The following is a 15156-nucleotide window of genomic DNA, read 5'->3' on the forward strand; positions in this document are numbered from 1 at the left end:
TTTACAAATATTTCACTTAAATACATTAATTGAATCATGCAATAGTAATGCACAAGAAGTCGTGTGTGGGTAAATTTACTGAAAATAAACATTTTCCTAACAGGAGAGGACCACATGTTCATTTGAAACTCGTAGTTTCTTCCATTCTCCATTTATAACAAGAACTTTTTAAAAACATGTCAACAACAGAGGTGCCAAATATAATCTCCCAGTTTGTCATAACCAGTTCTCACAAAGCTTTTAAAATGACCGAGTATTCGCGAGTTCATGTCCCCCTCGCTCTCTGCTAACTCCAGGACCATCACATTTAAAGAGTATTCGCGAGTTCATGTCCCCCTCACTCTCTGCGAACTCCAGGATCATCACATGTAAAGCCCCTCCGGAACACCTTCTTTCTTTTTGAACATAACCTTGTCTTTGGCTTTCTTGAAATCTGCATGTGTCACCTAAATAGGATATTAAAAAAAAAAACAATATCAATATGCCGAATATACCAAACATGGGTGTCCAGATATATCAGAACTTAAGAAATCAAAAGGAGCCGAATTCCTGAGTCTTTTTCACAGTGTTTTTTGACTGTTGACTAGATTAAACGTGAAAATAGTAAGAGCTTATTATGAATACTTGGAACATAAATCACGTATCACATTTGCTTCATTTCAAGAAAATATTAAATTCCAGATTACTTCAAAACCTATTTCCAGGAAAAAGTAAATTGATAAATGCTTATTTTGTTAAACATTTTACAATCATTGTAATTCATTGGCTTCGGCATCCAAATAAGTAGTGAGCATACAGAAGGTATATTGGATCAGGAGCATTGTAGAATTACACTTTTAACGTATATTGTTCACATTACACATGAATTCTCGGTCTCTATTTCCAGAGAATTAGTGCACAAGACAGTTCAATTACGGCGCTTCGCCCTTCCACCACACCAATTAAGAGAATACTAACAGAGTTTTGGTCAAAGGTTTTGTCTAACCTTCATACGGCGCTCTCTCAAAGCAAGTAAACCAGCTTCAGTGCATATGGCCTTGATATCAGCTCCAGAAAACTCATCTTTTGTCATGACAAATTCTTCAAGGTTTACATCATCAGCCAATGTCATCTTTGACGTGTGTATCTAAACATCAAACAAGAGGATTATTGATTGAGGAAGACAGTTATTGGAACATGAGAGATATCGCCTGATGCCTACTACTTAAAGTCACAAATCATGAATGCGTACCTGGAAAATACGCCTCTTTGTTTTGATATCTGGAAGAGGGAATTCAATCTTTCGGTCTATTCTACCTGGCCGAAGGAGGGCAGGATCGAGACTTTCAATTTTATTTGTTGCAAGAACTACTTTAACATCTCCTCTAGAATCAAAGCCATCTAACTGGTTCAGCAATTCTAACATAGTCCTCTGAATTTCCCGTTCACCGCCTGAGTGGGCATCATACCTGCAGGGAGCGAAGCATTCACCAAATAAGTACCACCTTTTTTCCACCAATTTATGGCCGATTAATCATATCAATATCACCTTTTTGTACCCACTGCATCAATTTCATCAATAAAAACGATAGACGGAGAGAGATCATCAGCAACTCTAAACAGTTCTCTAACCAATTTAGGGCCATCTCCAAGATACTTTTGAATCAATTCACTACCAACAACTCGCAAGAAAGTTGCTGATGTAGAGTTTGCAACAGCCTGGAGAAAATAAATAAAACAAGAGGATGACAAGATATAAAGCCTCCGGCCTTTAAGGCTTTCAGGATATCATCTAACAGATAACTATACCAAACATAAATATAGCAATCACTTGATCAAACATATGAGCAGGAACAAGTCAGAGAAATAGACCTTCATGCAAAGTTTAAACAAACTCCCTGCACATGTTGCAATAATTTTGACTCTGTTCATTAAGTCGCAGGGAATAAAATGCACCAAAAATTAACCAACTAGAGAAAGAAAGTTCAGATACTTTAACAACAACTGATATTGAATAGTAACTATGAATTTATTTCAAAGCGATCATTATTTAATTTGAACTATGTTTATTTAAAAATAGAAATTAGTGTAATAGCAGCAAAGAAAAAGGACAAGTTTCCCCACTATTTTACCAGTCATGGGACAAACTAGAGATTGAGAATTGAAAAACAAACAAGTGATGCTAATGTCAAAGCCCACATACGATGATATCCCATCACTCATCTCTCTCACAGAGGGTATGAATCTTGTAGATAAACGACATCATTCGCTGAAAGCTATTGAACAGAAAGAAGAACCACACAAACCTTTGCGAGCAGTGTTTTCCCAGTCCCAGGCTCTCCATAAAGTATGACACCCTTGGGAGGTTTAATACCGATATCCTCATATAATTCAGGGTGAGTTAATGGAAGCTCAACTGCCTCTTTAATCTCCTGGATCTGTGCATCCAGCCCACCAATATCAGCGTAAGATTCCAATGGAGCTTTCTCAACCTTCATAACTGATACCATAGGATCGACTTCGTCTTGAAGCAGTCCAACAACAGAGAGAACCTGTAACATTAAAATTCCAATTATAAAATTCATTAACCATTTGCAAAGGTGAAGCTAATTTTAGCCCCTTAATGATCCCCACAGGAACGTTGTACGGAAATCCAGTCATACCACGAAACTCAAAGCTAATGGCAACCCTAATAAAAAAATTGCACTGTTCCCTTCATAAGATATCGATTAAATTCATTTGGACATACACCTTCTTGCTGAAAGAAGGAACATAATCTCCACCTACTAAGTATTCCATTCAGCAAAAGCAAAAGGAACATATGAAGACTCCAATCCCTCCCCCTCTTCCTCCTTGTCAAGTACTATTATATATTTACTCCTACTTACTTTGAGATTCACAGCTCCAAAATCTCAGCACTCAAAATTTCTACCTAGAAATTCTTAATATCTCAAACCAAGCATCATATAAATGGAGCAACTCTGACAACATTTCCAACTGAACTCTACTTTTCCAAACCCACAGTTCAAAATTCTATTTCAAACAACAATCAATACCTTATTGTGCATGAGAATAGCGCATCCGGGTTCGATCTGATCCTTATCCACAAACGACAAGATCCCCACATAGTACTCCGGCCCAACCGAGGAGGAAACAATGGCATGATTCTCATCAATCAACTCCTCCAAATTCCCAACACTCATGGGTGACCCACGCAGATCATCGACCTTGGACCGATCCTCCTCAGTCTTCTCCTCCTGTGGCTTCAGCCTCTCCTGATTAGCTACAAACTCTTCTTCCATCAAAAGATAGTCTTTGATTCGCTCCATCTTCAAAAGCCGCAGCTTGCACTTTGTCAGAGGCGTTACCACAGGCAGCCGAGCTGCAGCCTCAGGACCCTTCTGCTTGCGCTGCTTGCGTCCCACGCGAGCCGGCGGCGCCGCCGGCTCGAATTTCTTCTCCTTCTTGTTGCCGTCGTTCTTCCTGTCTCCCGGGAGTTGCCTGTTCAGACCACCCGGCGTGCCCTGACCCATAATTTCCGAGGCAAATAGAAAATGGAGATTAGGGTTCTTTATAGTACACACTGGGAGTTGCCTTCCCGTACAAGAATACTTGAGATAAATGATACTAATTCCTTTTCTTTTAACAAAAATAGTGCAATTTTTTATAATTAATTTAATGTAATATATATTAATATAAAATATATAATTGAAAAAATATAATTTGAATTGAAGTCACGTTATAATTATAAAAATTATTGAGAGATTATGCAATTGAGAATAATAAAATATAAAAGTAAAAGGGGAAAAAAACGAGAAATCAACAAGACACCAATTTTTTTGTCACTATTGAGATTCTTAATAGATTAATTTCAATATTTGTAAAAAGTCAAATACAAAATTTTATGTTTATCAATATCACTAGATATTTTGTGAGAGAGTCTCACGAATCTTTATCTGTAAAACAGGTCAACTCTACCGATATTCACAATAAAAAGTAATACTCTTAGCATAAAAAGTAATACTCTTAGTATAAAAGTAATCTTTTTTTATTGATGACCTAAATAAGATATATGTTTCACAAAATACGATCCATGAGACCATCTCACACAAGTTTTTGTCGATCATTAGATAAAATTGCATTTTTTATTGCTATCAAATTTCAGTATTAGCCATGTATCTTCTGAATTTTTACAATGTTAATCATTTTTCATTGAAAGCGTTAATGTGACACGTTACATCAGTGTCAAATCAATGCCGCATTAATGCCACGCCACATTAATGTCGCATTAGTGTAACAATACCACATATGAAAAACTAAATTTGCGAGAGAAAAACAAAGTGATCGGACTTAACTAAAATTTGACAATATTGAAAATAAAATCACGGAAATCAAATATATAAGATCAAAAATATTATTTTTTATTTATGATTATCATTAGTGTATAAACATTGTTTGGTTCATAAGGATAAGATAATAAAGTAAAGAATATAAAATATATGAATTATAATTCAATATATATTTATAATGATTTATAACTTTAATCTTTTGTAAAAATCAGCCATCAAATGAGTGTTAAAGTTGATATTTGAACATTTGATTAATTGTCATGTATTTGATTCTTCATTTTATTTTTTTCTCGAACGAGTCTGTCACACATTATCCAAGTGATTTATCTGACTATCGTAATTTGCAAGCTACAGTATTAACCCAAAAATTTATTTATTTCGCAATGAAATATAGTAATTACAAATTCTCACGTCATTTTAAAAAAAAACATGTACGATCAATAAAGCATTGTCCTTCACAACACACTGTAAACATATCAGTGAATTTCTTAAGAAACCTTGTGTCAAATGTCGATAGGTTAGCCGACATTTTGTCATTATCGTATTGAATATAGTCAAATTTGATAGGATCACCATAATTTATTTAATATTATCCGATCAAATTAGATAATTTTTCAATCAATCAGTGAATCAGAACGATCTTCTAACTAATTTTTTTATTGACAAAAATTTGCGTATGACGATTTCACGAATCATATTCTGTGAGACGAATCTCTTATTTGAATCATCCATGAAAAAACATTATTTTTTATGCTAAGAGTATTGTTACTTTTTATTGTGAATATCGATAAAATTGACATGTCTCACAGATATAAATTCGTGAGAACATCTAATAAAAAAACTTATTCTTTTTTATTAACATAGTTTCGCGCTAAAATTATTTTATTCGTTTTTTTTGTAAAATTTGTATTTAATGACCATAACAAAAAATATATATATATATTAACGAACTCAAATCAGAATTCAAAATTTTGATTAATAATTCTCGATAATTAAGATCACAACAAACGAATGGAGCCCAAAATGATCGGTTTTTTCAATTTTTCGCTAACTAAAGAAAATCATAATTCAAATATTAAAATGAAAAAAGTAAATAGTTGTTTTTTATAAGGCTAAATTTCCGAATCTGCCCCTCCCCAAGCTCCATTGTGGCAAAAGTACTTTCCCCAGCTTGATATATCCAAGGCCCACGCTACACAAAAAACAACAGCCTGAAATCCCACGAAAATGATACAAATGAAAATGGATCCTGAATGTAAAGCACATATAAACTTATTACACGTTTAAAGCTCAAAATGGATCCAGGGGATCACATAACTGAGTTTTGCACGCAAAAAAGGGCGTAATACCAAGAAAAGAGGAAGACGGTCGATGAGGCAAATGTGTAGTTCAAGCTCAAAGCATGTCATGGAGCTTTTGTAGCTACTTTGAGAGATAATGTCGCAGCTGTGAAGATTAGTTTAGTTGAGAAACATACCAATGGAGCAGCTAAGGCTCGTCGTCGTAAGGAACATTTCGAGCAGCAGATCCTGAAAGATTCAGGGAAAGGTTCCCACGGGCATGGAATTCAGCCAAGAGTGGCATATAATCAGCAAGTCGATCACCAAAGCTGTTCCCAGACATGTCCAGATGCTCCAATTTTCCTGTTGAAGTTGGGAGCAAAAAAAAAACTCAATGTTGCATGGAGGATAACTTCTTCTATATTTCTCAAAAATCAGTCAAAAATATCTGGAGATCGGGAACCTTTTGCGGCTTTCAAGCCAGGTGAAATTACTACTATAGATTCAACAGGCATTGTGTTATATCGTGCATCAATTGCGACAAGTTCGCGTGCTAATGACATTATCCTCGCTATGAATTTTGCAGATTCAATCCCCCCTTGGTTATTGCTGCACCAATTCAATTGGTATTTTAGTTATCTTGAAAAGACAGAAAGCCAAAATTATCTCACAGCCAAGACAAATACAGGTGAAATCATGTGGACCTTATATTCATGTACACAAGCTTTAATTCCTCACATATTTCCTTAAGTGCTAGCAAAAAACCAGAGGATCCAAGTCCAGTGTCTTCAACATCGAGGCCACGAACACCCGTGCACATAAACTTCCCTAATAGTGCCCCAATTTTGCTGGAGGAAAGCAAGGATTACAGAAATTCAATAGCGAGGAAATATCAGAATTCTTAAAAGCATAATAGAATTATTGGGTATACCTGCCAAGGTGATTGCCTTTGATTGAAAGCATATTGAGTGGTGTCTTCATAGTTGAAAGTACTCCTAAAAGTTGAGTCGCATGGTTGCAGGTAAGCTCACAATTCTCAAGCTTCAAATCAACAAACGGCAAGTCTCTACAGGAGATCTCCGTAAAATATGAGACAAGACTCCTGGAAGAAGTATTTAATTTTGTTCGATGAAAACTTTATAAATCAGTGAATGAAGAAGATACATTGCATGAAGATCAAAAGGGAAAAAACAAGGATATCCTGAGATTAACCATCTCTTTAACCTGATTCCATCTTCAATGGGATTGTCACTTAAATCAAGATTCTGTAAATTAGGCATGTGAACCAGAGCATGTCTGAGACTGTCGGCATCATCTTTTTCTAAATTATTATTCCTGAAATTTAAACATTAACTTTTATTCAATGTGCACGAAATTTTTAAATTAATCTACTCACCATGACAAGTATCAAGCCATTTGACAATTAGCTATGCACATATTTAGCACTTGCAAACCATTTGTTCACTCCTATCTCTACAAGGTTTGGCAGTTTGTACTGAAAGCACATCGGTGGGAAAGGTAGGGAAAAAAGGGGAAATTTACTAGGGATGGACAGATACTAAAGGGGAAATTTACGAGGGATGGACAGATATTCTTTTTGGGTTTTACCAACTATTTCTTTCTTTTTCACATTCAGCAAAGACAAAGATTTATGTTCGGGGACAAAAACAGACCTTCTCAGAAGCAGCTTTTATGAAATACCATCATCATTCATGGATTTCTAGAGTTCAGTCAGCAGGTGTACCTAGCGCTACAATCTTATGCAAGACAGATTTAAAATATACCATCTTTTCTATTGCAATTTCTGGATTATTATATGATGATTTTTCAATCTTTTCTACTAGGTAATCTAGTATCCTTATGCATGAAGATAATCAATTCGGTCGTTGTGGTCGGACTCTATTATGGATTTCGATACGTTCTAAGAAGAAATATTTGAATATCAATCTCATCGATATCATCGATCTCATACCAAATCCCATCAATCGAATCACTGTTCGCGACCCAGGATTCTATTTTATCATCAATCCAATCCCCGTTCACGTTTTTTCTTTCTAATGGTATATCACTTTATTAACAAGCTGCCCACTCAAATTGTTTTCGGAGATGCTATATATTTTTGTTTTTTCGAAAAACTACGGTCTTACTTTACTAGGCACTACAGAATCAGGCATTCCTAAAAGCAAGGAACAAAGCAAGTATAACAGTAGATGACCTAAAATACATTTAAAATATAAGCTGCCGTATACAGATTTGGACAACTCTTGAGCCAATTTTTTAACGATTTTAAAGTCACCTTAAGTTAAGCACTCGTAATGATTGCAACGACTTTCCTAATCCAAGAGAGCGACTTGTTGATTTCCACCGAAACTGAGAAAGAAAACCTGAAATCTGCAAAGGCATATTAATATTGTCTATATAGAAATAAAATGAAACTTAATCGTGCATAAGTCCAACTTACATTATTTTCTGAAAGGTCTAGAATGGATATACTAGCAGAAGAATCAAGAAGGGTACTGAATACCACTCTTGCAAAGTTCCGCCCCAGATGGTCATCACATAAGGTTAATGAATGCAATGACCTGCCAAGAATGATGTGTTAGAAAACAAAAACAGAATATCATCAGATGTAGAATTTTCATGCAAGGAAAAAAGAAATTAATACAGTGCATATGGAGCTAAAATTAACATAACCCTGATAAAAATAGCACCTGAGATACAGTTTCAAGCCCATTCTTAGGGAATCGACAAGTTAGAGATGATGATGTTAAAGTTCACCATTGGGACGAAAAGTTTCATGATCATTCTAAAGTAAACAAGAAACAAATACTTCGTCCAATATTTGTTTGAACAAAAGTAAAAAACTTGTCCAATATTCATACAATGAAGGATAGTAAGAAAACACAAGGTATTCAATGAAGTACTAAATCCTGAGACTTCTTTAAAAATGACATTTGTTTGATTTAGAATGGAATCATTTTAGATTGTATCTGCATGAATGACAGAATTGGGCATACCTCCCTGATGTTAAGAAACGTGTCAATTCTGCAGGCATGGGAGATGAATCAGTTTGTAGGAAGCTAGATCTCTTGATCGAGAAATGCTCAATTCCATGTGTTTGAAGACCCTTAATGTACAGTGACTCCCAAAATTTATCAACAAAATTTGACGAAAGCTTGCAATGCATAAAATCAACTGACTTTAGAGTTTCACTATTCTGCTTCAGAAGTTCACATAATCCCTCAACCTATTAAGCAAAATGTGGCAAATTAGAATGCATCAACCAACTAAAAAGATCATCAAATTATTATGAATTCTATTTCTGTGATGTTGACCTCAAATATGAGACAAGGAAATAGAGCACACTGAGAATAAAGGAAAGGTGAATTTCGCCAAGGGATGGCATTTTTTGTTGAAACATGGGCTTAAAAGGACCAGCAGTACTTCATTTCGTTGCATATGCACAGAAGCATAAAGTTACACTTCGTTGACTGGTCCCCTTTCAAGTTTAACGATTCTCTTTTCTATTATTGAAAATTTCTGTGAGGTAAAGGAAGTGAAAAAGCACTGGAACTTACATGGTCAGCAGATTTAATCCACTGAAGTTCCAGTCTCTCTAACTTACTAGTTTGTAACAAGTGCTGCAACAGAATGATAATAAAAGATAAATTAAATAAATTTCAAACATCATAAAGTACATCTACATTACATTTCTTTGAATTTTTAACGTAGCCAGAAATATAGGATTCGCATCATCTCCAGAAGGTTTTATGCCACATCTCTTTATCGATTAACATATGCTCCGTTTCTGATGTAAGAGTTAATAAACATCCAGGAAATTAATAAATTGGGATAAATTTGAAAAGGTTAACATTGAAAGATCAGATTATTGGAGCAAAAATTCCTTGAAATACAGAAATGAGACGGACCAGTTGGAACAGAAAAAGGCAAACAAAAAGATGGTACATCTTCAGAGCGTAAACAAAAGGTCTCTTCGATAATGAAACTCCTCGGAGTTGGAGATGCCATGAAAACAATGAACTAAACTACGAGAGAACAAACACATTGCAGCTTATTCTTGAGTAGATATCCCACCAAACAATGAAAGCCAGGAAGAGATGGAGAATAGAAAAAGCAGAAACAGATCGATCCACTTAATGGGGATATAGAAAGCATTAAATTAAAAAAGAATCAGTCAGCTGCTAATCGCAAGTATACACATGCAACTTTGGCATAGAAAACAAAGTAAATAGTCTGATGCATTTTTTAGATAATTAGGAAGACTTGGGTAGGCTCATATGAGTTAGATCTAAATAATTTGGAACAAGTATCAGACAAGTTCCAATACCATCAATAATTATGACCGCTTCAGAAAAAGAATTGCCAAAGAATTGTGCTATGGATGCAGACAAATGGAAAGGGGTAAATCCCGTAACGTGGATTGAGCAATAAAACTTATAGTGAAAATCCTTGAGTAGAAAAATAGCATATAATATGTCATATAACTGCAAACATTCCACAGTGGGGTAAGGAAAGAAGAAAAATGAGATTGCCCCAGGAACATATCTGGTATCCAAAGAGCACAAGGATCTGTGATTACAGATAGAAGTGTCAACCACTTAGAGCAACAGCAAAAGGTAATAAAAAAATATGAATAGGAAACCACGTGCTATCAGCCATTTCCACTAGAGATAGAAATTCATGATTCCTGGAGTGATAGCAACTTCAATAACAATGACAATCAACAATCGACAGCAGATGCCTACTATAGTTGGAGACTGAATATCATTTGATCTATCAACAATAACTTACACAGGTTTCTGCAACACATAGGACGTTTGGAAGCCTCAGAGATCTGCAACAGAAACAACGCTATTTCAACAAGAACCAGTTTCCTAATACTATTACATATAAAAACAAGAACAGATTTGTTCTGTATAGAGTTAACGTAGATATGATGCTGGCTGATAGATGGGACAAAACAATTTTTAGCTATAAAATGTACATGAAATCTGTCGAAATTGAGAACCGACAGATTAACAGGCTTAAAGTGGAATGGAATTAATACTATATTATTCTGATGAGATAAACGATACAAGGTTTAAACATTTGGTCCATGGTGCCCAGATCCATTGCATGCACAGAGTAAAAGATAAACAGGTTCTGAAGTTCTTTTGTTTGTAGGTTTCCATACAATCTTACCTGGCATAAATGCCAAATTGTTGGCAATGACCAGAGAATTTCCGATGGCAGCTCCCTGACTTAATCAGGTGATCCCGGCAAACAATGTATTGTAGTATAAAATCTGCACGGAGGAAGACACGCTCAACTGCTTCACATTAAATTCTTGGCACATGATACTCTTAATTTCTTTATATATCAACAGAAAATTTAAATAGAAAGAGATGAGTAATCAGATGTATGGGCACAACACAGATGAAGAAAAACATTAGCAAAAATGGGAATAATAGAAAATGATCATGATCTTCCGTATGTTTTCTCTCTGTTTTGCAACTTGCAAGTAAGAAAACATGAGGCAAACTGGGTATTGGGGAGGAAATTTATAAAACTCTGGGTTAAAAAATAATCGCCTGACCTGGAATTTGTATTTCCCCAATAGAACCATCATAAGAAGGGAGAAGAGCAGTCTCTGCAACAGCATCCACACAGCTGGTCATAAGATGACGGTAAAATCTTATTTATTGGAATAGCAACAAACAGAGAAACAATCAAATCATTTAATATGTTGAGCCATCACATACTCTTGCAAATGTTTCTCCCAATATATTTGTTGCCAATCGTTCGTTGAAACGGTCTTTTCTTCACCATGTTTATCCAGCCAAGATACAGCCTGGGTTGGATGATCATGAATAGGCCATCGAAGTTTGAGCAATGCCCACCATGCTCTGTCCAAAATCCCACATCTGGCAAAATTACACCAAACGCTGTCAAAATTCCTGCAGATTCCACTTTCCTATACACATCAAATATCAAATATATTAGAATACAGGATCCATAATTCCCAACCTTTTGCGTTTTTGACAAGCTCCATGGTATTCATCAGCGGGTTCAAAGTAATTTCTGAAGTCTAATGGCCTGGATCAAGATAAAACTATGTTAAGATGGCCGTTGTGATGGAATATGAAGCTTCTCCATGCTAATATCTGATCAAACAATTTTCATGTGAACCACGAAGTACCATCCTTTTTTACTCAGCAGTTCACATGTGATGATTGAAGAAAGGACACTGTTCTAACACATAATCACTGAATCGAGAAATTGCATGGCCGAAAAGCAGACATAGCAATGTTAGAAGACTCGTTACCTCAAGTCCTCGAGTTCCACAAAGTACTAGATGGTCTATGATACGGAAGAAAAAAGGATGAAAATGCAAAAGTATATTATATGGGGATCATGTACTTGCACAAGAGTAAGAAAACATATTTACCCACCTTTTATGCCCCAAAATACTTGTGCCTTCAGTTCAAACACAAGTACATTAAGAAATGTTTGACACTAGTTCTGAAGGAAAAAGACTTCTTTAAAGCATCGAATTCTAACAATGGATAAAATTTGCACATGCAGCTAATGGTGCATGTGCAAGAGCAGGGTCAGACCTTCTATGAGGCCGAGGAGACCACTGTCTCAGGGCACGGCCCTGGAGGGAGACCATTTTTTTATTTATTATTATATATATGTTGAGTTGGTGGTCCACTGAAATAAAAAAATCTGGCCTAATATTAATTAAAAATGATATCAATTTGAGTTTTTTTTGTATATAATTGATCAATCTCGATCTTGTCGTCAAGTTGGGTTTAAACAATTTAAACAATATCAAGGGAGTTTTGGTTATTTGTTGAGTTTTGAGAAGTTAAAGAGTGAGCCTTTAATTGGCTTGATCAAGTCTTGTATGGAACTTCAACAATTTTTGAGTAACGATGGATATCCAGACGTTAATGGTGATGAGTTGTGTTCGGAGTTGATGATCATGAGATGATATTTAACGTATTAAAAAAATTGCAATTGATATGCTACAATGTTTGGCGAAACTGAATTCTTCATTCCCAAATACTTGTACTACTTGTAAGATTTTTTTGATCATACCAGTAATAGTTGCATCAGCAGAACGAAGCTCATCGAAGTTGAAGTTAACAAAAACTTATCTTCGATCAACATCACAAGATAGACTAAATGTGCCACTTGTCGATTGACATAAAAATGGTCCGAGAACTGGATTATACAGATTTGATAAATATTTTTGCCTCTAAAACAACTAGACGAGTAGTATTTAGGTAATTATTTCAAATATTTGTTGAATTGTTATTGATGTAAATTTGTAATATATTGTTTATCGAATTTTTTATTTGCTGACTTAACTTTACAGTTAACTGCAACAAGAGGGCCTATTTTTTACTTTTCGTCTCAGACCCCATCGAATACAGACACAGCTATCTGCACGAGCTATTATGAATCAGTTTCAAGGCCATACCTGAACTACTATAAACTTTTCAAATAAAAATAGATAGGTGCTCAAGAAGTCAGAACACCAACCAGGAACCCCCAATTCAATGTAAAAGGTATGCACCACACATGTTAAAAGTCAATATACGAATTTTTTAAAATAATATATCAACTTGAGAGGAGAGTAGAAATGACTTGGGAAACAACAGATTAATAGTAACGAAGAGTGAATTAAATTTCCCATCGCACAACAAAATAAATGGTAAACACGACATTAATGACAGTACCACAATCTATCCTAATTCAATGTAATTTCAAGATCAAAAACTGAAAATAACTAAAGAGTGATTCATAAAGGTTTTAATACTCACATGTTCTCATGTAGCTTCTGTAATGCCAATGGAGGTAACAATGGCAACAAGCCATCGAACAACTCCGATGGAAGCTCATAAATAACAGATGACAATTTATTATCATCATCCCCTACAAATATAAGCAAAATGACCGATCAAGAGTGGCGCTAACGAACTATAAATTTCATTAATAAAAAAAAATACTAACCACAATTCTCACCGCTGCCATAAAATAAATCGAGAAGAATAATATAACTAGTACAGCAATAGTTACCGATGAGAAGTTCATCTCTGATGTTTTCCATGCATAAATCAACTAATCTTGGAACTTTTCCCATTCCTGAAACCATTTATGAATGTTGAAAACTTTAAGAATTATATTGAAAGGAACACAAACAAATCTAGGATGTGTGTGTGTCACTCTGGTGAAACAACTGTATAAAACTCGCAACTTTTCTTGTGGCTTCTCAAATGCTGACGGAGGTAAGAATAGCGACAAGATGTCGAACAACTCCGACAATTATCGCCCACCAACGACGGTAATTCTTTCCCACAAACATGTACAACCAAAATCACCTTTCCCGTTCATTTAAAAAAAAAGTAGAAATAGAATAAGACGGAAATATTCTCACCTCTGACGTGAATTTTTTTCCCAAAGCGAGCATGTATCAATCAATCTCTGGATTTCCCACTCCTGAAATCTTTTGGGAATTTTTCAGGGTTTTCCAGCTAAATCATTGTAGGAGCAATTCATATTTGATGAAACATACATAAGAGATCTCTCGATTGTGCAATCGTAAGTAATTGTATTTTTCTTTCAAAACAATCATAAAATTGATTTCCTTATATTATTTTTAAGTTATAATTTCTGATTTGGTCTTTGGTTTATTTCATATTTCCGACTTAGTTCCCTATTTTCTGTTATCTCGAATTGATCTTCATTTTCTTTTTGTAATCATAAAATTGATTTCTTTAGATTATTTTACCATATAATTTCTGATTTAGTTTTTCATTTATGTCATATATTTCTGACTTAATCCTCCATTTTATGTTTTCTCGAATTGATCCTCTATTTTCTTATTGTGATCATAAAATTGATTTCTTTATATTATTTTACGGTATAATTTCTGATTTAGTCTTTCGTTTATGTCATATATTTCTGACTTAGTCCTTCATTTTTCTGTTGTCTCGAATTAATCCTCTATTTTCTCATTGTAATTAGTCTTTCGTTTGTGTCATATTTCTGATTTAGTCCTTCATTTTCTATTATCTCGAATTGATCCTCTATTTTCTGTTGTAATCATAAAATTGATTTCTTTAGATTATTTTACGGGGTAATTTCGAATTTAGCCTTTCTATTATGTCATATTTATGACTTAGTCCTCCATTTTCTGTCGGATTCCGGATTTGGTCCTCCCGTTAATTTGAGTGTTAAATGGATGGAATTTCATGAGATATTTTTCTATTTAGTCTCACGTTTTATAATACTTTCTAGATTCATTATCTCGTTTTTCAATTGTCCCGACTTAAACCTTTATTTTATGTATTTTTCGATTTAATTTTATTTTTTAATTAAATAAAACACGTACACATATCAATAATTTAATATATCTAAGAGTAGGTCTCTTGTGAGATGGTCTCATAAATTTTTATCTGTGAGACGGGTTAATCATACCGATATTCATAATAAAAAGTAATAATCTAAACATAAAAGTAATATTTTTTCATGGATGA

General features: G+C 34.6%; 2 protein-coding genes across 5 annotated transcripts; both read right to left on the minus strand.

Moving 5' to 3' along the window:
- Positions 1-61: 61 nt before the first annotated feature.
- On the minus strand, positions 62-3546 carry LOC142539305 (26S proteasome regulatory subunit 4 homolog B-like). Of its 2 annotated transcripts, XM_075644684.1 has the most exons (7): positions 3036-3546; positions 2286-2531; positions 1529-1698; positions 1232-1448; positions 986-1126; positions 341-446; positions 62-279 (listed from the first exon to the last, which is right to left on the minus strand). In XM_075644684.1, the coding sequence occupies exons 1-6, from the start codon at positions 3510-3512 to the stop codon at positions 363-365; spliced, it is 1335 nt and encodes a 444-aa protein (XP_075500799.1). In that variant the 5' UTR covers positions 3513-3546; the 3' UTR covers positions 62-279; positions 341-362. The 2 variants fall into 2 exon arrangements, with proteins under 2 accessions (XP_075500799.1, XP_075500798.1); XM_075644683.1 differs by having other exon boundaries at positions 62-446; positions 3036-3543.
- Positions 3547-5284: 1738 nt separating this feature from the next.
- On the minus strand, positions 5285-14211 carry LOC142539307 (uncharacterized). 3 transcript variants are annotated; one of them, XM_075644687.1, is made up of 19 exons: positions 14052-14211; positions 13875-13950; positions 13697-13762; positions 13441-13552; positions 11636-11704; positions 11371-11532; positions 11205-11278; positions 10811-10913; positions 10421-10463; positions 9187-9249; positions 8626-8855; positions 8070-8190; positions 7905-7999; positions 6833-6943; positions 6540-6710; positions 6313-6456; positions 6072-6217; positions 5806-5971; positions 5285-5539 (listed from the first exon to the last, which is right to left on the minus strand). In XM_075644687.1, the coding sequence occupies exons 1-18, from the start codon at positions 14085-14087 to the stop codon at positions 5817-5819; spliced, it is 1977 nt and encodes a 658-aa protein (XP_075500802.1). In that variant the 5' UTR covers positions 14088-14211; the 3' UTR covers positions 5285-5539; positions 5806-5816. The 3 variants fall into 3 exon arrangements, with proteins under 3 accessions (XP_075500802.1, XP_075500803.1, XP_075500804.1); XM_075644688.1 differs by lacking the exon at positions 13875-13950 and having other exon boundaries at positions 14055-14205; XM_075644689.1 differs by lacking the exon at positions 14052-14211 and having other exon boundaries at positions 13872-14011.
- Between the last annotated feature and the right edge of the window lie 945 nt (positions 14212-15156).

Source organism: Primulina tabacum, chromosome 3 (genome assembly GCF_025594145.1).
Source record: "Primulina tabacum isolate GXHZ01 chromosome 3, ASM2559414v2, whole genome shotgun sequence".
In the NCBI taxonomy this organism is placed as follows: domain Eukaryota; kingdom Viridiplantae; phylum Streptophyta; class Magnoliopsida; order Lamiales; family Gesneriaceae; genus Primulina; species Primulina tabacum.